This window comes from Podarcis vaucheri (assembly GCF_965113315.1).
Source record: "Podarcis vaucheri genome assembly, chromosome: 6".
Lineage (NCBI taxonomy): Eukaryota > Metazoa > Chordata > Lepidosauria > Squamata > Lacertidae > Podarcis > Podarcis vaucheri.
Window position 1 is genome coordinate 24,155,787 of NC_138764.1, and position 24,236 is coordinate 24,180,022.

Below are 24,236 nucleotides of genomic sequence, written 5' to 3' on the forward strand. Positions count from 1 at the left end.
AGGCAATTAATACATCTTGCTCCTAGGGAGAGAATACCAAAGGCTGGTAGTGACTCCTGTGTTTCAGACAGAGGTCATATACAGCCCACCCCTGAAGATGTCAGGGGCTGACTGTGGGCTTTTTGTATTCAAAGTTCTATCACTAAGCTGTGGCCCTTACCACTTCATGCCCCATGGTTACAACTCTCACACATAAGAATAAAACAAGGCCTTAAATATAACCATATGACTCAATAAAACAGAAGCAGTCTCTCTAGGATCTTGGTTTACCTGGAATTTAGTTACTCCATTGATTAGGGCTTCTTGGTTCATGCCTCCCTGAACCGCATTTGCAGCTACATTTCTGGAACTCTTCCGTCTCCTCACCCTTCTTTGTATTTTAATAATATTCTCACGATCTTGAAGGTATCTTCTCCTCTGCAGTTTTGCTCGATACCACCTCTGCTTAAACACACACAGGACAAAGAGGAAAACATTTTCTTGCTAAGATCACCTACACATTTTTAAAGGAATGTGTTTAATTTAAAGGAATTAAAGAGATGGTCTTGATGAAACTTGGAACTTCAAGACATGTGTAAGTACAGTGGTACCTCAGGTTAAGAACTTAATTCGTTCTGGAGGTCCGTTCTTAACCTGAAACTGTTCTTAACCTGAGGTACTTTAGCTAATGGGGTCTCCCGCTGCCACCGCACTGCAGCAGCACGATTGGTGTTCTCATCCTGAAACAAAGTTCTTAACCCGAGGTACTATTTCTGGGTTAGTGGAGTCTGTAACCTGAAGCGTCTGTAACCCAAGGTGCCACTGTAACATGAACTAATAAAAAAGACTGAGCATTTTCAAGAACAGAAGAGGCACTTGGTAGAAAAAAGCTCCTAGAGCAATACATTTGTTCTAAAAGCTAACCTGAATGTACAGAACTGAAGAGAGCTGCAAGTGTGCTTGCTTCGTGTGAAAAGCTCTGTAGGCCCTCTGAATTCTAACAGCAGCGAGATGATGATATGCAGCAGCTGCAAAACGAAGGAGAAAGCTCTGCCGGCTCTGTGCAAAACCATAAGGGGCAGGGGGGGGGGGGGCGACACACATAAAAACAATTAAAATGTATAAAACGGCATCACAATTATAACAGCAGTAAAAAATATTTATAAATGTATCACAGTCGGTATAATACTAAAAGTAAAAGTTACTTCTTGGTGAACACTCATTAATAATCTGTACAGCTGGCCTAAAACATTACCACGGAAGAGGTTGGGAGGGGGCGTTCCACAGCCATGGGGAACACCACAAAAAGGTTGTGCCCACCCCATCTCTGCCTGGTAGTCATGCAAGGAAGGCCCCTGTACCAATCTTGAATCCCTGGGTCATATGGGCATAGATAGTTCTGTAAGGACCTTAATCCAAAACTGTAAGGTCATTGCCAGGCAATTTGACTACCAGCAGTAGACATGTATCTCAAATATCTCTCTCCACCCCCATCATTCAGCCCAGAGGGCCTTCTGGCAGTTCCCTCACCGCAAAAAGTGAGGTTACAGGGAACCAGGCAGAGGGCCTTGTCAGTAATGGCGCCCACCCTGTGGAACGCCTTCCCATCAGATGTCAAGGAAATAAACAACTATCTGACTTTTAGAAGACATCTGAAGCCAGCCCTGTTTAGGGAAGTTTTTAATGTTTGATGTTCTATTGTGCTTTTAATTCTGTTGAGAGCTGTGCAGAGTGGGGAGAAGTAAATAATAATAATAATAATAATAATAATAATAATAATAATAATAATAATACCCAAGGAACTTGAACAAGAAAGTTGCAAACCAACTTGCTCTAACGAAAACTAGAAGTTCCCCCTGCACCACTACCACTTTTGGTTACAGCTTTCACTTCCGCTTCCGAATCAGTAGAAAAAAATTCACAAGATCTAAACAAATTTAAGCACTTTTTAAAAATACCTTAGATTTTGATAAGAGACAGATTTGGGGCCGTTGCTTCAAGCTATTTTGTATAGAAAAACATACAGTATCTCCTTTTGCTGGTATACTATTTTGTTCCCAATATAAGATAGAAAACCAGCAGAACAGAAAAAAGCACAGAATGAGGTTTAGGATTCAAAGAGGAAAAGAGCATATTCATTATCATAAGAATCTAGCCATATTGCCCACCCTGCTTTTGACTCAGAGGAGTGGTTCTTGTGTACATATATTACAGGAATCAGTAACAAGTAATGTTGAAGTAAGTATACCTAAATACCTGGATACTTTTCAATCTGCAGAGCCTTAGATGTTCAAGGAAACTCCTGACTGTAGCTTGCATAATGATGATGCTCTTCAAAGTTTGCAAATAAGCTACTCTTTGGTGTTTCATAGCCAGGTAAGACCGATAACGCCGCTGTATTACAAGTGCAGCTTCCCAGTATTTCTGGTATTGTTCTATGGCTTTATTTGTACGGCGATGAGTCTGTACTGCAGTAGCTGCTGTTCTGAGGCGAATAAACTTTCTACGAGCCAGAGTCATGCGAATGAAGGACTGAATCTTTCTAGCCGCACGAATTTCCTTTGCCTTTCGGCGTGCTACCCTTCCACGATAGGCAGACTGAATAGTTATCACAGCCCTGCGTATCAACTTGTAACGTCTGCGCTGGGCATGCATTCGATAGAGAGACTGGATGAGAGTTGCTGCAACGTACATAGCTTTCACTTCTTGCCCTGTTCTTAACTCTCCGTATGTGGACTGAATCATTACAGAAGAGTTCTTAATTGCCAGGTGTGCATTTTGCTGGTGTTTTCCCTTTAGGTGAGACCGGTAGGAATTTTGTATGGTGACAGCAGCACCTCTCAGCTTTTGGTAAGAGACCCTAGCCCTGTGCATTCTAAATGTTGCTTGGATTACCTTTGCTGCTAAGTGTTTGCGCTCAATTTCCTTCCTGATTTTAAATCCTCTGTAGAAAGACTGGACACAGATAACAGCTGCACAAACAGAAACGTATTCCTGAGCCAGCCTCCTTGCCAGAACTGACGCTCTGTACCGTCTCTGAAGGACTACAGCAGCTGCTTTCAAAGCAAGGTATTTTCTACGTTCTCTCTGCATTTTAAAATTCCGCTGAAGCACAATGGCGGCTTGGTGCCTTTGCTGACATTGTCTTGCCTTCATCCAGCGAAAAGCTTTCTGGATGCAAATGGCGGCACTTTTAGCAGAGGAATACTGCTGGGCTGCAGTTTTGCACAGCTTATTGGCCCTGACTTGAACCTGTATAACTTTGGCTGCCCATTGTAATTTTTTGTAGGAACACTGCTGCCTGTGCCTTCTGTAGTTACTCTGTATGACTGTTGCAGCATGATGTTGTTCCCTCAAGATGCATCGCACTTTCATTCCTCTGTAAGCAGCCTGAAGAACTAAAGCAGAGTGGCAATATTTTAAGTAGAGTCCTCTAGCGTGTTTCATCTCACGGTATGCTCTATAATGCTGCTGTACGGAAACAGATGCAAGCTTCACAGCTTGGTATCGAGTATAAGCTGTATGTCTTCTAAAGGCTGCTTGGATAACTGTAGCAGCCCCATGCATTTGGCTCACACGTTTCCTGGCCAGGAGGCCTCTGAAGGCAGACTGTATTACAATGGCAGCTTTATAGAGCTGGACATACTCTTCACGCTGCTGTTTAGAGAGTACCATTGCTCGGTACTTCCTTTGAATCGTCACAGCAGCTGCCTTAATAGAAGCAAACCTTTGCCTCTGAAGAAAAGTTCTGAATCGCCTTTGGATGGTGGTGGCAGCCATATGCATCCTTTGCAAATGGAGCCTCGCTTTCATACCTCGGAAGGCAGCCTGTATTTGGATGGCAGAAGTCTTCATCTGCCTGTATTTGCGCATCTGAGCATTGCGACATTTAGAACCACGATACCACTGCTCAATCAGTTTTGCCGCTGCAGTTAGCTTCAGGAAAGATTTTCGCTGCTTGTACATTCGATAAAATGACTGAATAGAAGTTGCAGACTGGTGCAAAGCTTTTAGCTCCTGTCTGACTTTCATCCCCCTGTAGGCAGCCTGTAGTACAAGAGAAGCCTTCCTTAACTTGAGATACTTTTCCCGTTCCATTCTCCCTCTGCAATGAGCTCTGTAGTGCCTCTGAATTACAAGTGCTGACAGTTTCATTGCCTGATATCTAACCTTACTCTGATGCATTTTAAACATGGCTTGGATAATAACTGCTGCTTGGTGCATGCGTTGAATTTCACGCCTTGCTCTTGCGCTTCTGTAAATTGCTTGCATTTTAACAACTGCAACCTTTAAAGTGAGGTATTTCTGCCTTTCACTCCTGGCTAGGACAGCAGCACAATACCACCTTTGAACCTTAACAGCAGCCCTTCTGAAACTTTTAAACTTTGTTTGACTGGTGTGCATCCTGAAATAGGACTGTATGACTACTGCAGCACAGTGCTGTCTTTGGATTGCCTTCCTCACAACCCTCCCTCTCCAAGCTGCCTGGAGTTGTACAATGCTATTGCGAAGTGCAACGTATTCCTGCTGTTGTTTTCTGCCCAGAACTTTGGCTCTGTAATGCTGCTGAAGTGTTTGAGCAGCATTTCTCACCATCCTGAACTTTTTCAGAGCCATGTATCTCCTAAAGGCAGATTGTATTTTAATTGCGGCAGCTTGCCAGCTCTTAATGCATTTCTTTACTTGCCAAGAACGCAGAGCTGCCTGCAAGAAAATTACAGCTGTTCTTGTCTTCAAAAACCTTGTTCTGATTTTGGAAGCCCTGTACCATCTCTGAATCACAAGGGTAGCTTGAATCAAAGCTTGGTATTTTCTTCTTGCAGCATAAGCCCTCAAAGCAGACTGGATCTTAACAGCAGCCATTTTCTGACACTTAAACATTTTCCGTACTTTATAGCCCCGGTAAGCTGCTTGCAAACACACAGCAGCCTTTTTTAGCTGCAAGAACTTCTGCCTCAGAAAAATTTGCTTTCTGTATGCTCGGTAGTGTACCTGAATGACACCGGCAGCTCTGACTTGTCTACACAATAAACGAGCTTTCATTCCTCTATAAGCAGATTGCAGGAATATAGCTGCCGAACGTTTCTGCAAATATGTTTCCCTGTCAATTTTCCTCATTCTGTAAGCTCTGTAACACTTCTGAATAGCCATCACACACAGTCTTTTCCGTCTGTAAATGAATTTAGCTTTAAGACATCTGAACAAGGCCTGTATCTTGATAACACTGTGTCTGATATGTAAGTAATTGTTTTGATCTCTGGTCATCCTGTACCATGACTGAATTACAACTGCAGCTCTCTCCTTCTTTGCTAGTTCAGTTGCTTGCAGTCGCTTCTCTATTTCAACTTTTGAATTCATTTTGCAGCCTTTCCATCTTCTAAATGCAGACTGAATCACAAGCGCTGACTGTTTCATCCTTTGATATTTTTGGCGATGGGCTTTTGCTATCAAAAAAGCCCTGAAGAGCCTCTGAATAGTGAGAGCAGCCCAGCAAACTTTTTTATAAGCAGTAACAGCAAGGAACGTTCTTATCCTTGCTTGCACAATAATTGTATATTGCCGAAGCTGCAAGTATTTTCTTCTTGCGTTGTATCTTCTCCAGTAAGTCTGGGGTGGAAAAAGTGACACACAGCTGTAAGGATCAGATTTCACTGCACATTTACAGTTTTAATACAAGAGAAATGGGCAATTCTTTCTATGCATATATGGTGGACTCGAACAATAAAATTCAATATTCTTTATATAAAAGTATGACATATAAAGTGTTCTAACAGTGAACCATATTTTACTTGGTTCTGAAATCTTATTCTGGGCAGAAATGAAATAGCACCTGGTAATCTCAATCGGCTAGGAAATGCAGTAATTTTGACATAGTAATTTCACATGAAAAGTCAATCATACCTGAATGACAACAGAAGATACTCTTTCAACTTCTTCCTGCTTTGCTTTTTTTAATTTCTGAAGTTTCACCTGGGCCATGTATCTTCTCCAATGTTTCTGAATTACAACTGCACCTTTTGATTTTTCTTCAAAAATCTAGCAAAAGAAAAATTCCACTGCTGATTAAATATGTCCATATAGCATCGATAGATACTGTAGAATCACGTTCTGCGGAAAATTTAGGAAACATGCAAAGTAACTCAAAGAAATACCTGTGCTAATCTTGTTTTCAATCTGTGTTCCCTCCACACTGACTGAATCAGTCGAGCTGCTCGAATCTCTTTAGAAAGATTTACAAGTCGCGAACAAAGAAATGACACATAGGCAATAACTACCTAAAGAAAACCAAGAGAGCAGAGAACATACAGAAACTTAGCAAGTTGCGATAAAAGTAAGTTGTGATTGAAGAAGGCAATGGTGAATTGTAAAGACATGGTTGATTACCTTCTCATCAGGAATTGTATTGGACATGTCTGAATGGTGAATCATAGCAGGAACACCACCAAGGTCAGAAATTGCAGCATTAATCAGCTGGAAGTTTCTCTTCTCATTGTCAAGGAGTTCTTTATAAAGCACGGAAGAAGTTATAGCTTTAGTAAAAAACAAACAGAGAAAAAAGATTGAATTTATTAAGTCAAATAAAGTGGTAATAACCATCTTCCCTCTGCCTTCAATAATCATTTAATGAACTCACTTTCATCAAAAGCTCCATTGAGTACAGTCAGAGAAGAATCAGACTCAGAGGAAGAATTTAGAGCAACTGTACCACTTTTGGTGCATTCTACTGTTAGAGTTGTGCGCTGGCAGATAGCTTCCAAAGGCACATAACATGGATGATAATGATGAATCAAATAACACAACACTCTTCCATCCGAGAAGGATACTGTAAAGTTTTCAACCTAGTTAAAAACACAAAACCAGTTAAGCAAATATTTTTTGCCAGTGGCTTCTCTATTTGAAGGTTTGTATCAGCATACCATGTGCTAATAAACCTGAGTTCTAGGCCTCCATTTCTGAAATCTAGCCTACTCAACAATGCACTCCTTTCTTCCAATGGCTTTTCTTTTTGAAAAGCATATCTAGAGGGAAAATACCCTTCCCACACCACAGTATTCAAAGTCTGAAAATTAATAACTTTAATACCCCTTGCTCTTTACAGCCAGATAATTGTGGTAATAATCTTCTTTTACTTGGGGTTCTCTAGGGGTTATTATATTGGAACACTTACTGAAATTACAGTGGCATGAAATCTTCAAAAACAGTACTAAGTTAAAGTATAAATTTGTAGTGTACTAAAGAAAATCAGGTTAGGATCTGCTTGTCATGTTTGGCACAACAAACCTTAAAGAAAGATGTTCTATAAAAACACAGTATTGGGGATTTACCTTCAGCAACTTTCAGAATAGTAAGTTCTAAGAGATGTGCATGGGATGGGCCACAGCTCAGTGGCAGTGCATCTGTTTTGCATGCAAAGGTCCCGGGTTCAATCCCCAGCATCTCCAGGTAGGAACAGGAATGTCCCATCTAAAACCCTGGAGATCTGCAGCCATTCAGTGCAAACAATAGTGAGTTAAATGGACTGAGTTAAATAGTCTGACTCAGTACAAGGTTGTTTCCTACCATTTTCCAATTCTTTCCAAGAAGCAACTTGGACCATGAAACAAGTAAATTTATCCTTAGCGTTTGTCAGATTAGCTTTGATGCATCAACAAGAAGTTACCATTTGATATGGCCATCGTTGTAGATTTAAACAGTCCATCCAAATGTTTCCTTTAAACCAGTTTGTTGGAAAGGAAAGGGGAACCTATTGATTTTGTCAGTACTGTTTCATAGGAACATATGTAAATGCCTAATGTCAGGTCATTAAGCACCCACCCTCTCCCACAAAAGGATGAAATCCTAGCATCAATGAAGTTTAATAAGAAACAGGCAGGCAAGATTGCGGCAAGTACAGTCCATGCAGGATCATGACCCCATTATGCCATTTTTCAGTCATTGATAATGCACCATAATAAAAACATGCTGAACAGCCAAATAAATAAACATCTCCTTAAATCTCAGTCCCGCTGATTAAAACTGGCTTCCATCAATTAGTTGTGGTCTATCAAATAATACTTTCGTCCCTTGTTTGCTTATTGGGGAGGAAACAGAACAGAGATGATTATTGGGAAAGTTTTTACCTTGACATTGTAAAACCCACAGACGGTATTGACCCAATCCATCAGCATCTTTACATTTTCACTGCAGCTTTCGGATGAATAAAAGTTACTGCTGTCTTTTCTCACTTTGTTGGCAATACGAGATTCTAAAGCAGCAGACTTCACTTTTGTAACGTGCATGTTCTTCAAAAAATCAATTTCTTCTTTCAACTGATCCCTATCAAGGGAAACCTCCACCTTAACAAGAACAAATTTAAAATATTATTTCTAAAGATGAGGGTTTCTGATCTTTAGAGATATGTACGTAAATCACTGTATTTCTCAAAGCATGCTAAACAAATGACAAATAACAACTATGTTATCAGGACAATGCTAGCAGAACAAGTCCAATCATGTTTATTCAAATGCAACTCTCATTTAACTTAACAAAGCTTACTCTGCAAGCAGCAAGATGGGTTTTCCAGAAAACTTTGTTTTAGAAAATGAACTTATGAAACAGCGGTAACATTTTTCAGTGGAAAGATAAAGCACTGAAAATGTCCTGGCCCACATCACTGCTCTAAGGTGAATATAGCAATTGCATACTAAGGTGGAACATTTGGTGGGCAGGACAATGTCAATCCTGACAAAACACAAACTTGCTCTGGTTTAAAATTTGGAGATCGCTAAATAACATATGAAAGAAAGTGTAAACTGCTTATGCACCTGTATAACCAATTTAAGATGAACAAGAACTCTTTCGACTCCACAGCACATTTTGTTATGTGATAAAATTAATCAAGACTATTTTTCCATAATTAATTTCAATGCTTGTAAATTTGTTGATAGTATTTTTAAAGGCATCAGACCTCGATGTCTTCCCTTTTTTGATGCACCAGTTCTGTACATTTCATGTAACATTTCACATCACTACCAATTATAAAAGCATAGCTCATCTAACTATGTAAGACATACGGCCTTTTCTCCCACATATTCAGTGTTCCCCATCTTGCAACTTGTGTAGGGGTTACGTTCCAGGGATTGTGTGCAAAGCTGAAGCTGCATGTAGTTAAAACCCCAGAATCTCCCTAACAGCAGCATCTCTACCTTTCCAAAGCTGGTGTGACTTGGCCCCCCATGCAAGGCTCTCCACCTTGCTTACCGGGCTCTGGGAGATCCTGCAAGATCTCACACAAGAACCTCCCAGAACCCAGGAAGCAAGGTGGAGAAGCTTAAAAGCTCTTTCCACACTTTCTGTGATTTCACAGTCACAATTTCTGTGATTTCAACAAGCTGGCTGCCAGCATAAAGCTGTGATTGTACAAGTTAAATGTATGGAAGTTGGGAGTCAACTGTGCTGATGTTCTACTTTATATGCAGTTGGTGAGGTCATCTCTGTGCATTTGGTATAGGCATGGAACTGCTTTTGAGAACTGCCTTCAGTAGTATTAGCTTCTATATACAGGCCATTTTTTATGCAGCACCCCATTTTTTTGAAGATACAATACTCCAAGTCCTAGATGCATACTACACATCTTCAATATATGTTTCAGAGATTAACTGCCAAAAAATCATTATACAATACCTGAAAAGCAAATACTATTTTCCACAGCAGTGCAAGTGTTTTCTCTCTATGCCGGTCCACAATATCCTTAGCGTCAATCGATGTACCTATAAATCAGTCAAATAGGTTACTGATTTGCAGCATCCACACATTTGTTTTATAAGGAGACTACTTTCTACTTTGCTGGCACTTACCATGTTCATCTTCCAACTGTATTCCATGATCTTTTAGTGCTTCAAAGGCAATCTTGACATTATGCATCTTTTGAAGTCTACTTATTGCAGGAACTCTCAATTTTTTGGAAAGACTCCAGTTTGACGAAAGAAGTTCCAATGCTCTTCTGAAAATACAAAGATACCATGTTAAAAATATAGCCCATTTCCTAAAGTGAAATCCTTCTATAACTTCAGCAACAAAATGCAGTGAAGACTTACACTAGACGAATGCCACATTGCAAATCTGTGGCTAGATTTGTTACAGCAAAGTCAAACTCATCGAGTGGAGTCTGCACGTGATGAACTGGAAAGCCCAGGAAATATAGATGGCGAGAAAGATCACCTTCTCCACTTAGAAAATCTCGGGAAAATGCCAGCAGTATTTCTTTACTAGACTGGAGAAAAGGCAACAGATTACATTCATGCAAGATTATCAGTTCTGTGCGCACATCATGGGGCTCATTTTCAAGTAAACAGCCATAAGATTGTGCTGCAAGGCAAACAGGAATTCTCTTAACTTCCAGTACGTTTAACCCAGTCATAGACTTTAGTCACAAACATTAATAAGACTACTACCTACCACAGCCTATAAAAAGAAATTGCCAAATGCCTATTCCTCAGCTAATAAGCACACAAAATCAAGCTGCATTTGTTAATGGCAACTTAAAATTCCTGTTCCAGCCATAGAAGAAAATTACCACCTTGGGAAACAAATGTAAGTCTTAAAATTAGTATCTTGTGGCTTCCACATATATACACTCAAATCTACTAATCTTTTGTTTTTCTTATGTAACACTGTGGTACTACTTCTTTTAATGGAAAATTCAATTTTTTAAAAAGATCTAATTATGCACAAAACAAATATAGAGGCTTAAATTGGAATACCTTGAATTCTGCATTTTTACAAAAGAGGCAAGGATCATGATCAATAATTCTAGACAGCTTGGCGCGATCAAGAAAGCAAACCAACAGAAGAAGTTTTTTCAGCGTAAATTTTGACAATGCTTCTTCGTGTCCTGTAAGAAAATATCAGATTGTATATAGAGCTGCATCTTAAAAAGTATAAAACAGATTATAAAACAGCAAAGAAAAATACCTACCATCTCGATACAAGTGAGGCACACTTGGGTGCCTATATTCAGCTGCAATATCTGGATTCCACAACAAGCGATTAAGTATAAACATTGCCAGGCCCATTACATCGCTGTTGCTCTCTAAGGCAATTAGCTCACCATAGACTACCTTTCATTAATGAGAGAAAGAAAATCCACTTTAAACAAAACAAAAACCTTGCAGCAATAGAATTCAGATCTTCAAAGCAGATTTATTAAAAGAACTATAGCAATATAATATTAATTATATTTCCCTTGACCACGAGTGATGGCAGATGACAGGCAAGCAGGTGCCGGGGGGGGTGGGGGTGGCGTCATGGTTCCCCATCCTTCATAGTTGTCAACATTTCTCTTTTTTAAAGGGAAATGTCCTTATTCCAAATAGGATTCCTCACAAGAAAAGGGAAAAGTTGACAGCTATGCATCCTTGCCTTTGAGTCATGAAATAAAGATAATATCAAAGTCTTAAGACCAGTTCTACTGATTACCGGCAGTCACTATCACCAAGCTTTATGTCCCTAAGGCTGATTAATACAGATTCCAGTACAAATCTTAGCGATTCTACAAGAGAATATCTTGCTCAAAGAACACTTTGTAAACATTAAGAAAATACAAACTTACTTCCAGACCTATGCGCAACCATAGTGGGTTATAGCATAAAAGCCAGTTGAGGATTTTCTGTCTTTCACCTGCAATGGACACAGAAGCAAAAGCAGGATAATATAAAAATCTGGAAAGGATATTACCTAAGAATATACCGTGAAATTGCTATTATCAAGCTGTGGATTGTTGATTATAGAACTGAAGGCCATAAATAGACCTGGCCACGTTCTTGTATACAGTGGTGCCTCGCAAGACGAAAAGAATCCGTTCTGTGATTCTCTTTGTCTAGCGTTTTTTCGTCTTGCGAAGCAAGCCCATTGAAGGATTAGCGGATTAGCGGCTTAACTGATCGGATCAGCTGATAAGCAGCTTAGCGCTATTAGCGGCTTTTAGCGGCTTATCTGCTGATCGGATCAGCTGATAAGCAGCTTAGCGCTATTAGTGGCTTTTAGAGGCTTATCTGCTGATCGGATCAGCTGATAAGCGGCTTAGCGCTATTAGCGGCTTTTAGTGGCTTATCTGCTGATCAGATCAGCTGATAAGCGCCTTAGAAAAAAGGGGGGAAAGGGGGGAAAAACCAGCAGGAACTCGCAAGACATTGTCGTCTTGCGAAGCAAGCCCATAGGAGATTCGTTTTGCGAAGCACCTCCAAAACGGAAAATTCTTTCGTCTAGCGAGTTTTCCGTCTTGTGAGGCATTCGTCTTGCGGGGCACCACTGTACAATTTCCCACCACAGTTCAATTTTTCTACGTATGTGTAGGAATATCTGGAACACAGCTACATTCTTACCAATATCCTTCCAGAGATGTCTGTCCTTCCGAATTAACAAGTGTTTTGATTCAATTTCAATCTCCAGCCTTTTTATTGCTTTAACCATCTCGTTTGATGTAAATAAACGGCAAGCTGAGCGACGAAGTTTGTTCAGCTTGCACCGAGCTGTATAAGCTCTTAGGGATACTTCTTCTTTAGTCGGTGCTCTAGGAACACTTGGTTTATGAGACTCTGTTCCCAAGATAACGGACACCGCATTGACTGGAGAGAAAACAGTTGCAAGTGTTAAAATCTACTTGGTATTATAACTTTTGTTGTAATATGTTTGTAATTTTTTCTTGATTTCATTGAGGAGATAAAGAACTGTACAACTTTTAGAAGACATCTGAAGGCAGCCCGGCATCGATAGGTTTTTAATGCTTGATGTTTTATTATGTTTTAATACAGTGGTACCTTGGGTTACATACGCTTCAGGTTACATACTCCGCTAACCCAGAAATAGTGCTTCAGGTTAAGAACTTTGCTTCAGGGTGAGAACAGAGATCGTGCTCCGGTGGCGCGGCGGCAGCAGGAGGCCCCATTAGCTAAAGTGGTGCTTCAGGTTAAGAACAGTTTCAGGTTAAGTACGGACCTCCGGAATGAATTAAGTACTTAACCCGAGATACCACTGTAGGCTGTAAGTCGCCCAGAGTGGCTGATGAAACAGAGCCAATAATAATAATCTTTTTGTAAACCATTTTGAGGGTTGTTGGGTTGTTGTTTTTACAATTGAGCGATGTATAAATTTTATGAAATAATTAAAATATGGCCTCCTTCCAAAAAGTGCAGTTTATTTCACTGGCTTGAATCAACTGGATCAAAATACCCATAGAAGCACAATGTTTTGATTGGATGGGAAAGCTGAATTAATGGATTGTTCTTCCTTGCTGTAGGAAACTGGGCTTACTGGCCTCTTCACCCTCTGCCACCTATGATGCTATGATAATATTTGCAATCTTTGAAGAGAGTTCACACAAACTTTACCCAGTGTGCATCTAGGATTATACAAGCTTAAAGGAAAGGGTGCATTTATAAGTCATGGTAAACCACAGCTAAAGGTCTACACTGAACGTGCAGATCACTCACACTTCGCTACTGCCCACTAACAAGAAGGACAGGAGCAACATACCAAGATTCTTGGCTAAGGGTTTCACACAAACTAGGGATTATGGCTTGAAGCGGAAATAGCCAGTATTGAAGAGACAAGAATGAACTTCCTTCAGTTGTTGCTGGCAGATTAGAGCAATGACCTTCCGTGCCAACTGTGAAACACTTGCTAAAAACTTCTATTCAGCCAGGTCTATGAAGGCAATTAAAGGGTATCTCACCCACAATGATCTATTGATGTTTGTTTTAAATTTCTTTTTGCTTTTAATTTGTTTTTAACTTTTTATGCTATTGTTTAGTTTTGTTGTAAATCGCTGTGATATATTCATGATACAGCGGTATATAAATATTATTTTATAATAAAGCAAGAAATGCTCCGATATGCTAACAATGGAAGCACACAAAGGGAGCGGCACTTTTTCGGCTGCACAATCAATTTTGTAAACTGAGTGAGATGACTGGTGGGCAGAAGAGGCTGCAGATCTGCCACCTGACTTAGGAATTGATGGGTTTAAAGCTTTCCAAAAAACCAACACCGAATAACAGAAGCAGCACTTCACATGCGAGCTTTCAAGTTAAAGTAGCTCTGTGCACATGAATGCAGAACGTCAGCTCAAATGAAATAGCACATCAGATTACATTAATTTATCTGATGTGATAGTCATATACCAGTTTTAAGTAATTTTGTTATGTTTTATATTCCCCGTGGAAATAGTATTGTTACTCTAATATTTATATTGACAAGTTAATAAATGAAAAGATTTTAAAGTAAGCAAACTGGATTGCTGAAGTCTAGAGTAATTCTTATATATGTGAAACATTAAGACCCTGCAGATCTCTTTTACCTTGTGAAGTGTCTGTTTTCACAGTGAAGTCCTCAGGAGTAAGTACAAAATTCAACCACCAAGTAAAACCTCGTTGCTGTTTCTCTTTCCAGCACTCATCGTAAAACATGTTCTTGGCCACAAAAGGCATTGGATGTCTAGGAATGTCTTTGAAAAAAGATTAAAAGTTACATTACATCCAGAGATCCACCCATGGAAGAAGGTAGGTAGGAGGTGACTTTCCCAGTGAGGAACTCTGCTCTGTGGGGTAGACTGCGGCGCAGGGCCTGAGACACCTTTTCCAAGGGCAGCACAACAGCAATGAAAACATGTATTAATTTGCAGGCTTTTACTTTTGGAATATGCCTATACTCTGGAGTAGTACTGATCAATCTAATTTCAGCTAAAATATATCATATATGTTGAAACTGCCACTTGCACTAAGAGACTTTTCTTTTCATGGAGAATACAGAGAAGAATTTATTTTCACCTGTTTTTAAAGGTTTCACAAACGTCAGCTGAGACTGTGCCACTGGAATAATTTTCTTTGTTTTCCTACCAGTCCTCCATTTTTTAGATAAGGAACCTGAAAATTAGAACAAGAACGAATTGTAATAGTGTGAAGAACACAACAGAAAGAGACAACAAGAGGGGGGAAAGAGAATGGCCGAAATATATTACTAGATTCCTCTGGAAGGGGAAGAAACCAAAAAAGAAAACGGTGGATTTCCCTTGCCCGATTTAGTATTATGAGGCATCCTGTTTATGCTGGTTAAAAGAATGGATATTAAAAAATACTGATGGTTTGACTTCCGGGGTTGACGCGATCTGGGAATGGCGGATTCCCTCCGAGCTCCGGAGGGAATCGGCTCAGCAGGGGACGGGTCTTTGCCGTGCCGGCGACACGGGGACCCTTAAAACCGCAGGCGCGGAATGCCTGCGGACTGAAGACTCGGCGGGTGCCTTAAGCGCCCCCCCTGATTCGCGAAGAGCCTTTTTAAAGGCTGCGGAGGGGATACGGGGGGTGGCGCGGCACTGAGAGTCCATCGCTACCTCTGCTGAGCGAAGCCGCGAGCCATGACCGGAGAGCGCTGACTTCCTTCCTTGAAATTCGGCTGAAAAAACAACCCGTGAGTAATTTGGACTTGGCTTTTAAGAAATTTATCCACTGAATTTGAGACGATCGGGGGATGTGCTAAAAGGAAGTCCGCACCCCCTACCTTGCAGACGATCTAGAGCAACGAAAAAAGAACTAAGCTGGAGTGCCTACCCTGTAAAGGGTGAGTTTTAAAAAAGACAGTAACTTCCAAGATTTGGAAATTTTGAGCAGGAGAGAGGAGTGTTGGATGTTTTATGTTCTGTTGTAAACAACCCCCCCTCCCGGGCCCGGGAGCGTCCTGCTTTGGAGCTGGTTTAAGAAGTGCAGAGTTTGACAGCTGTCAAAGCTGTCAAACGGACTGTTAATAGTGGAAAATTGCTACCTAAGTTACCTCTGGATTAAAAAGAGTTACAATTGATCTAAAATTGTTGGAAATAAAGAAACAATAACAAGACAGAGGACTGTTGGGGAAAAGAATACTAAGTAACCAGATTCCCTCTAGAGGGAATTCTGTGGAATTACAATGGCTGTGGATGGAAAGATACTGGGAGAAATCGAAAGGATGTTTTATTTGGTTGGAATCTTACAAGAGCAGACTACGGCTATGAGTGAACAATTGATGACCTTGACTTCTGAAACAAGTAGTCCTGCTGAATGTAAAGAGGACCTCAATGAGAAAGAATCCACAGCTGAACCAGAAATGATAATAAAAGCAGAGGAGAAGACAAAACAAGAAAGAGAAGAAGTGATGTGGGAAAATATTGAGCAGAAGCTGACGCCTGTGGAATACAAACAAGGAGATTATTGGAGTAAATCTACTATAAATCCACGAAAGATGCAGAAGACGAAAGTGGAGGCCCTGGGAGTCTATGAAATTAAGGAATTTAAAATAAAGAAATATAATTGGGGCCTCCACATAGACTTTGACTTTGATTACCTTCAAGATTCATGCCTTGTGGAAACTCTTCAGCAGCTGTTTGCAAATATGGGAAGAGACTTTGGATTGATGGTGAAAGAACTCTTTCGAGATGTGACGACTGGCATAAAGGGTTACCAACAAGACCGGCGGAGAGGGACTGAAAGAGACTGGAGGGCCTCGGACGTGAGGAACCCGGGCTAAGAACTGTTATTTTGGACATGCTTTGGGAAGGGACGCAAACCGGGGATGGGAGGGAGGGAAAAATTAAGTTCTAACAACACTCATGATTATGCGATTTGGTTAAAAAGATCATTATTCAAGACAAAATGGGAAATCGATGGAAGGGAATTGAGGTCCAACTTAGAAAAAATTAATTTTGTTTGCTTTTATAAAAGGACTAATATTAGGACAGGGAAATGCCAACTTGCTGACATAAATTTGGAAATGGGGATGCAAGGGAGGGGGTAGGGGGAAGTCAATGACCAGGGTTAGGAAATAATATCTTCGGGAAAGTATATATGTTTGTTGTTGTTTTCTTTTTTTTTCTTTGTTTATGTGTTTATTTGTTTTTTGTGTTTTTGTTTTTGTCTATATAAAATGTGAAAACCCAATAAAAATTTTATAAAAAAAAAAAAAAAAATACTGATGGTTTATTAGACCTATCTGGCTGGCATGCATATCTGTGGTACGAGAAGGTTAAAGTTTATAAAGCTTTTTGAACCATGTAGTAAGCAAAGCGCATGGGGAAAATATAAAAAAATCATTAGAACAAAAAACACCATGGTGGCTTTTACCACTGGAGGCGATGTCTCTAAAAAAAATTAACATGAGAAATGATTGGGTATCTTATAAATAATTATTTTTTTTTTTATAATAATTTTTATTACATTTTTCCAAATTACAGAGAAAAGAAAAAGCAAAACAGAAGAAAAAAAAGAAAAAAGAACAGAAAATCACAACCATTTCGACAACTTATTTCAAATTTCTATTGGACTTCCTCACATCTCCCACATAAATGCATTCTTGATAATAAAATTGTCAGCAAATTATACCCTTATTTCATGTGTTTCTTTATATTTTCGATTGCAATTTAGGTTTAAATCTCTTATCCTCCAATTACTCTAAAAATATAACATAATATCCTTTTTTTGCACGTTTAAACTTTGATTCTTTCATGAATATTATTAATTTCATAAATAATTAAGTTTCATTGCTGGGGCTAATGTTCCAAATCATACGACATCTTATGTTTCATACAACTTATAATATTTTTGCAAATAGTCTTTAAATTTTTTCCAATCCTCCTCCATTGCCTCTTCTCCCAAGTCTCGGATCCTTGCAGTCATCTCGGCCAATTCCATGTAGCTCATCAATTGCGTCTGCCAGTCCTCCAGTGTGGGCAAATCTTGGGTCTTCCAATGCTTAGCGATAAGAATTCTTGCTGCTGTTGTAGCATACATAAAAAAAGTTCTATCCTTTTTTAACACCTTCTGGCCGACAATGCCCAGAAGGAAGGCCTCTGGTTTCTTGGGGAAGGTGTACTTGAACACCTTTTTTAACTCATTATAAATCATTTCCCAAAAGGCCTTCAATCTTGGGCAAGTCCACCAGAGGTGAAAGAATGTCCCTTCAGTCTCCTTGCATTTCCAACATTTATTGTCAGACAAATGGTATATCTTAGCAAGCTTGACTGGGGTCATGTACCACCGGTATACCATTTTCATAATGTTTTCTTTCAAGGCATTACATGCCGTAAATTTCACACCGGTGGTCCATAACCTTTCCCAGTCCTCAGACATAATATTGTAACCAATGTCTTGAGCCCATTTTATCATGGCTGACTTAACTGTCTCATCCTGAGTGTTCCATTTAAGCAGCAAGTTGTACATTCTCGATAATACCTTGGTCTTTGGTTCCAGCAACTCTGTCTCAAGTTTCGATTTTTCCACCTGGAATCCTATTTTTTTATCTAGCTTAAAAACCTCATTAATTTGGGCATAGTGTAGCCAATTTTGCACCTTATCCTTTAATTTTTCAAAGCTCTGCAACCTCCAATTACCTCCAATGTTTTCTATTATTTCCCAATATTTCGGCCAGTATGCCTCCATATTGGCTGTTTTCCGAGCTTTGGCCTCTATTGGTGAGATCCACCTCGGAGTTTTGCTTTCCAATAAGTCTTTGTATTTTTTCCAGACCATGTATATTGCTTTCCTGACAATATGGTTTTTGAACATTCCATATGTTTTCCCCTTGTCGTACCACAAATATGCATGCCAACCTAGCGAATTGTTGAAGCCTTCCAGATCTAGGACATCAGTGTTTTCCAATAAGATCCAATCTTTCATCCAGCAGAAGGCCGCAGCTTCATAATATAACCTTAAGTCCGGCAGGGCAAACCCCCCTCTCTCTTTTGCATCAGTTAGTATTTTAAACTTTATTCGGGGCTTTTTGCCCTGCCAGACAAACCTAGAAATATCCCTCTGCCATTTTCCAAAACATTCCACTCTGTCCACGACCTGCAAGGCTTGAAACAAAAACAACATTTTTGGCAAGACGTTCATTTTTATAGCTGCAATTCGGCCTAACAAGGATAATTTCAATCTTGACCAAATTTCAAGATCTTTTTTAACTTCTATCCAACATTTTTCATAATTATCTTTAAATAGGTTCAAGTTCTTAGAAGACAGATTGACCCCCAGGTATTTCACTTTTTTAACAATGTTTAGTTCTGTTTCCTTCTGAAACCCCTCTGTTTCAATAACCGTCAAATTTTTCCCTAACACCTTAGTTTTTTGTTTGTTCAGCTTAAAACCCGCCACCCGACCAAATTTCTGAATCAATTCCAATACTCTTTTTGTACTAGGTTCTGGCTCCTGTAATGTTAAAACCAAATCATCTGCAAATGCTTTCAGTTTATATTGTTTCGCTCCGACCCGTATTCCTTGTACCTGCCGATCCTCCCTTATCATATTCAGCAAAACCTCCAGGACTGAAATAAACAACAGAGGGGATAGGGGGCACCCCTGGCGTGTTCCTTTTTCAATATGAAGTTCTTCTGTCACCACATTGTTCACTATCAACTTAGCTTTTTGTTCCGAATAGATTGCCTCTATTCCATTCTCAAACCCCCTTCCCACTCCCATCCCTTCCAAGTTTTTCTTCATAAATTTCCAAGAAATGTTGTCAAAGGCCTTCTCCGCATCAATAAAAATTAACACTGCTTTGGTGTTAATATTTGTTTGTAAAAGTTCCAGAATATCGATAATATTCCTAGTGTTGTCAAACAAATGTCTACCTGGGAGAAAGCCTGCTTGGTCCTTATGGATTACTTCATTTAGTACTTTTTTAAATCTATTGGCCAAAACATCCGCAAATATTTTGTAATCCACGTTTAGGAGTGAGATGGGTCGGTAGTTCTTAAGTTGAGTCTTTTCAGTTTCCACTTTAGGTATCAGTGTGATGAATGCTTCTTTCCACGTATCTGGTGCCCTCCCTCCCCCCATAATCTGGTTACAAACCTCCATTAATGGTTGTGTCAAGTAGTCTTTTAAAATCTTATAATATTTGGAGGTGAGTCCATCAGGGCCTGGAGATTTGCCTAGCTGCATATTCTGAATGGCATCCTCGATTTCCTGTTGTGTTATTTTACAGTTCAAGATTGATCTCTTTTCTTGAGATAATTCTGGAAGGCCGTTTTCTTTCAGAAATTGTTCTATCTCAGTCACATCCTCGGATCCTTGTGTATACAGTTTTTTAAAATATTTCTGGAAACACTTTCTAATAAATATCTTCTAATAAGTATCTTATAAATAATTATTAATGGAAATAGATCATGAGTTGAAATTAAAGAGGTTTGAGGAGGATTATTAACTGATTGGTTAAAATACCATCAAATTAATGATATATTTAAGATGGATAAAAAGGTTTCTTTAATGAAACCTCTAAATTTGAAAAGGAGCTGTTAGAAAATAAGACTACATTACTTTCAAAAATGTAAAAATTATTCTTAGAATGGTATACAAAAGACAAAAAGGTCAAATCAATGATGGTACACTGGGCGAGAGATTTTGAATATAACATACAATTGGCAGAATGGGGGAGGTTATGGAATCAAGATTTAAAGTTCACAGCATGCTATACTTTGAAAGAAAAGTATATGAAAATTATGTACCGTTGGTATTTAACCTCTAGTAAATTAGCTAAAATGTATAAAGCAAGATCAAATGAATGCTGGAAATGTAAAGATAAAGAGGGCACCTTATATGTGGTAGACTTGTAAAGTAGTAAAAGAATTTTGGGAGATGATATATAATGAATTGAAAAAAATGTTTAAAACAACCTTTCCTAAGAAACCAGAAGCTTTTCTCTTAGGAATTCTAGGTGCCAAAATTCCAAGGGACTAGAAGAGACTATTTATATGTGACTACTGCTGCCCAGAATATATTAGCCCAGAGATGAAAAGAAGGCATGGTCCCTACCAGAGAAGAATGACAGATTAAACTGATGGACTACTCTGACTCAATGTCAAATGAAAGCAATACGCTTTAGGCCTATCCAATGAATGTAATTTGTTTGAAGAGCAGCTATAAATGGTCACAGTTGGTCTTTATCACCAATTCATGGCAAATATTTTATTTAACGTATCCAAATAAACAGAAAAAAAGGTTAAATTACCTGGTTTCTTTTTCTGAATTTGCTTTTCTCCGTTCACACATTTGGGATTCAATGCTTTCAAAGCACTGCAATCTTCATTTTCCACAAAGGACATCATTTTTTTTCTTGCAAAGTTCTCCACATATTTACCACTTTCGCTATTAGTATCTTCTAAATATTCTCCACTTTTTCTTTTATGACTATGTGACGTTCTTCCTAAGCAAGCTGAAGCTGTTTCAATTCTGTGATATATAACTGGAGGTTCTATAACTGGAAGTTCTGGCAACATTTTCATTTTTGCTGTTTCAGGAACATTATCCACAGATCGCTGAATTGCATTAGAAAGGCATTTTCTAGATTTTGGTTTTAATAAGTTCCTTCCTTGTCCCTCAGGACAACCTGACTTAGTTTTAGTAACTGTGTTGCACAACAGAGGCCTTTTTTTACCATTTTCTTTCTGGAAGCAGCAAATTTGATCTGGGTCATTTTTCTTGCACCCACTTGCATTTCGTTCAAACTTTTCAAACTGAAATGTTGCATTTTTTTTACTGTGTGCATCATTAAGTTGCTTGCTTGAAAAATGAGACTCCACAGGAAAAGTAAAAATTTGCCTTCTTTCCTTCTGTTGTGAACAAATTGTGTAAGATCCCAAACTTGAAGAATGGGACACCGATTTATGTACTTGTGAAGTTGGCTGAATAACTATTTGATTCTCTTTTAAAAACTGATCAGGTGAAAGAACTGGCACTCTTGTAGCTATAGCAGGCTCTTCACAAAGTTCATAGCTATTGTGTACAAAAGAATCAGGGCTTAAAATTTTCCTGTGATTCAAAGGAAAGCTTTTCAGATTTTCTGGTGTGCAAACTGAATCTGTGCTAGAACTTTCCACTTTCACTGAACTAATATGTCCACTTTCCAATTTTGTTTCCACAAGATCGTCACACTTTGGCATAACAGTACAGGTCTGTCTTGTATCCTGCTGTAATTCATTACATGGTGCTGTACCAATAAGAAAATATGGAATTGATCTCCCCATTGAAAGAGGGGAATTAGTGACATGCTGTTTTTCTTGCAGTATGGGATCAGTTGGAGAGTGTAAGAAGCTATTTTCTAAGAGGATTACACTGTTCCCACTAGGTGAAATGCTGCATCCATTCACTTCCAAGTTCTCACAGGCTTGTAGAGGGCTTCTAACTCTTCCAGTTTTTTTTGACATCTGAAAAGTTTCATTTATATTTTTGATTATGGGAAGTTTCTTCTGATATTGTGATTGCCGTGAAGGAGCTCTCTTTTTAACTGTATCCCAAAGACTTTTCTGAAAATGACACCAACACAAATATCCAGTTATTACTGTGCATATATTGAGAGACCTTATCAGCTACGTAGCCCTTCCTCTTCCTCACTGTATAAATAATAATGCTGCTCATAGCCTACTTAATGCTGAGAAATACAGGCGTCCCCCCACTTACGCAATGTTCCAGGGACCTGCACGCATAAGGAAAATTGCATTATGTGAGCAGTACCCTCTAAAAGCCTCTTAATGCTCATTTCTTTCCTCCTCTCCAGCTGTCTGTCCATACAACTCTCTCTTCAACTAGAGTTGAAGCTCTGGGGCTGGCTGATGGATGTGTGGAAAAGCTGCTGCTGCTGATGCACTATCACGCATGTCAGCTGCTAGTTGGGGAGGCTGAGAAGCCAAAGCAAAGTGCCACTGCGCCTCCGGTCCCTTTGGGGCTTCCTCCTCCCTCACTGTAGTCCTCTTCAGCTTCTTGGAAGCCATAAGGACTCTCCAGCTCTTTCCCGCCATTTCCTGGTTTGAATCTACTGTGGTACCTCTGTTTACAGACAGCATCCATTCCGGATGCCTGGCTGTATCCCAAAAAGTCTGTAACCGGAGGCGCCCTTCTGCGCACGCATGTGAGCCATTGAGCACTTCTCCACACGCAGCAAAACCCAGGGTATACACTTCCAGGGTTGCCACGTTCGCAACCCGAAGATTACGCATCCAGAGGGATACGTAACCCAAGGTACTGCATTTATTTAATTCCCAGCGCCACACATGTGTAGTCGCACGCATGTCAATCGCATGTAAGTGGAGGGGTGCCTGTACTATTTTTTCCAGCAAGTATCAGTAGTGACACAACTTCGCAAAGTAAAAGGAAATAAGAAGCTATGAAGAGCCCATGTATTGTCATTTTAAAAAAATACTCAGAATTCATACAGGTAGCATCACTGTATATTTATTTACACTGGGCATTTTTAATGGTGTAAATTTCAGAAGATCTGGCAATGCTAGGGATGGTTAAAATCAAACCAAGGAAGGTATATCAAGAATTAAGCAGGGGACAGTGAAAGAGACCTAGGGAGACTTTCCAAAACCTTGTACCTCTCAGATCCATTACCTATGGAAACCCCTAACAATAACACATCAGAAAGTTTAGTTTCTGCAACTTCAACATGCACTGCACAACATTCACTCCTACCAGTGGTTTACAAAGAGGCATTTTCAATATACTACAGCACTTGTATAACCGGATGGTCACTTTGGAAGCCAAAGCAGACTGGGAAAGTTTTTTTATGCATATATACGTTCCGTACCTTTTTCTTTTTAGACTGTTCAGCAGAACCCAGCAAAACTGCTTGATGTTTAACAACATCATTTACAACAAAAGTTATGAGCTCCCGCACTTTACCACCTTCCAGTGGTGTCCACGTTACTGAAATTAATATTCTCTCTCCAGACTGCAAAAGAAAAGCATAAAACATAGAAAGATGGTATATTTCCTTTGACAGGCAACTGCAGGACTTCTCAATTTACAATCTCTTTGCATTTCTGTGTATGCCACAAATGATGTCTAAATATTTTTGGTTAGATTGCATCCCCTCATCAAATAACTTATGAGCCATATATGAATGTGGTTAGTATTTTGCAGGAGTGCAATGCTGCACCTACAAAGATACAAAGGCTACAGTGGGCAGAAAAAGAATAGCATAGAAAAGAAGTTGATACAACAATATTAGCCAGTAACCTGTTCACAATACCAGGTTTAGGACCTCACCTTGAATCAGAAAAAGACCAGTTAAACCACAGCACAACTCTTCAGTCAATGCAGAAACGCACAAGAAAAATGGTACACTAGAGATCTCATATCCCCAGGCCTCTCCTTCACAGAACACTTATCAATGTGGAACCCAAACATTAGAAATTGAAAGCTTAAACCACCCATCCCAAATCAGGCAAGGTAGACAGAGTTTTTTCCATTTTCCTAATA

At 39.5% G+C, this 24,236-nt stretch overlaps 1 protein-coding gene across 2 annotated transcripts in view; it reads right to left on the minus strand.

Moving 5' to 3' along the window:
* ASPM (assembly factor for spindle microtubules) overlaps positions 1-24,236 on the minus strand; it is a 29,852-nt gene that overhangs the window by 3,284 nt on the left and 2,332 nt on the right. The window contains exons 2-20 of one of the 2 annotated variants that reach the window (XR_014220482.1): positions 23,563-23,706; positions 20,986-22,279; positions 14,784-14,879; positions 14,315-14,461; positions 12,342-12,584; positions 11,570-11,637; positions 10,937-11,078; positions 10,722-10,852; positions 10,056-10,231; positions 9,816-9,961; positions 9,643-9,728; positions 8,100-8,315; positions 6,614-6,818; positions 6,364-6,509; positions 6,132-6,254; positions 5,881-6,015; positions 2,228-5,586; positions 904-1,038; positions 271-441 (exon numbers count right to left, since the gene is read on the minus strand). Coding sequence is in view for 1 of the 2 variants with exons in the window: in XM_082225399.1 (XP_082081525.1) it covers positions 271-441; positions 904-1,038; positions 2,236-5,586; positions 5,881-6,015; positions 6,132-6,254; positions 6,364-6,509; positions 6,614-6,818; positions 8,100-8,315; positions 9,643-9,728; positions 9,816-9,961; positions 10,056-10,231; positions 10,722-10,852; positions 10,937-11,078; positions 11,570-11,637; positions 12,342-12,584; positions 14,315-14,461; positions 14,784-14,879; positions 20,986-22,279; positions 23,563-23,706 (7,155 nt within the window). In the remaining variant the exon portion in view is untranslated. The remainder of the gene's footprint in view (positions 1-270; positions 442-903; positions 1,039-2,227; positions 5,587-5,880; positions 6,016-6,131; positions 6,255-6,363; positions 6,510-6,613; positions 6,819-8,099; positions 8,316-9,642; positions 9,729-9,815; positions 9,962-10,055; positions 10,232-10,721; positions 10,853-10,936; positions 11,079-11,569; positions 11,638-12,341; positions 12,585-14,314; positions 14,462-14,783; positions 14,880-20,985; positions 22,280-23,562; positions 23,707-24,236) is intronic. The other variant, XM_082225399.1, reaches the window with a different exon arrangement.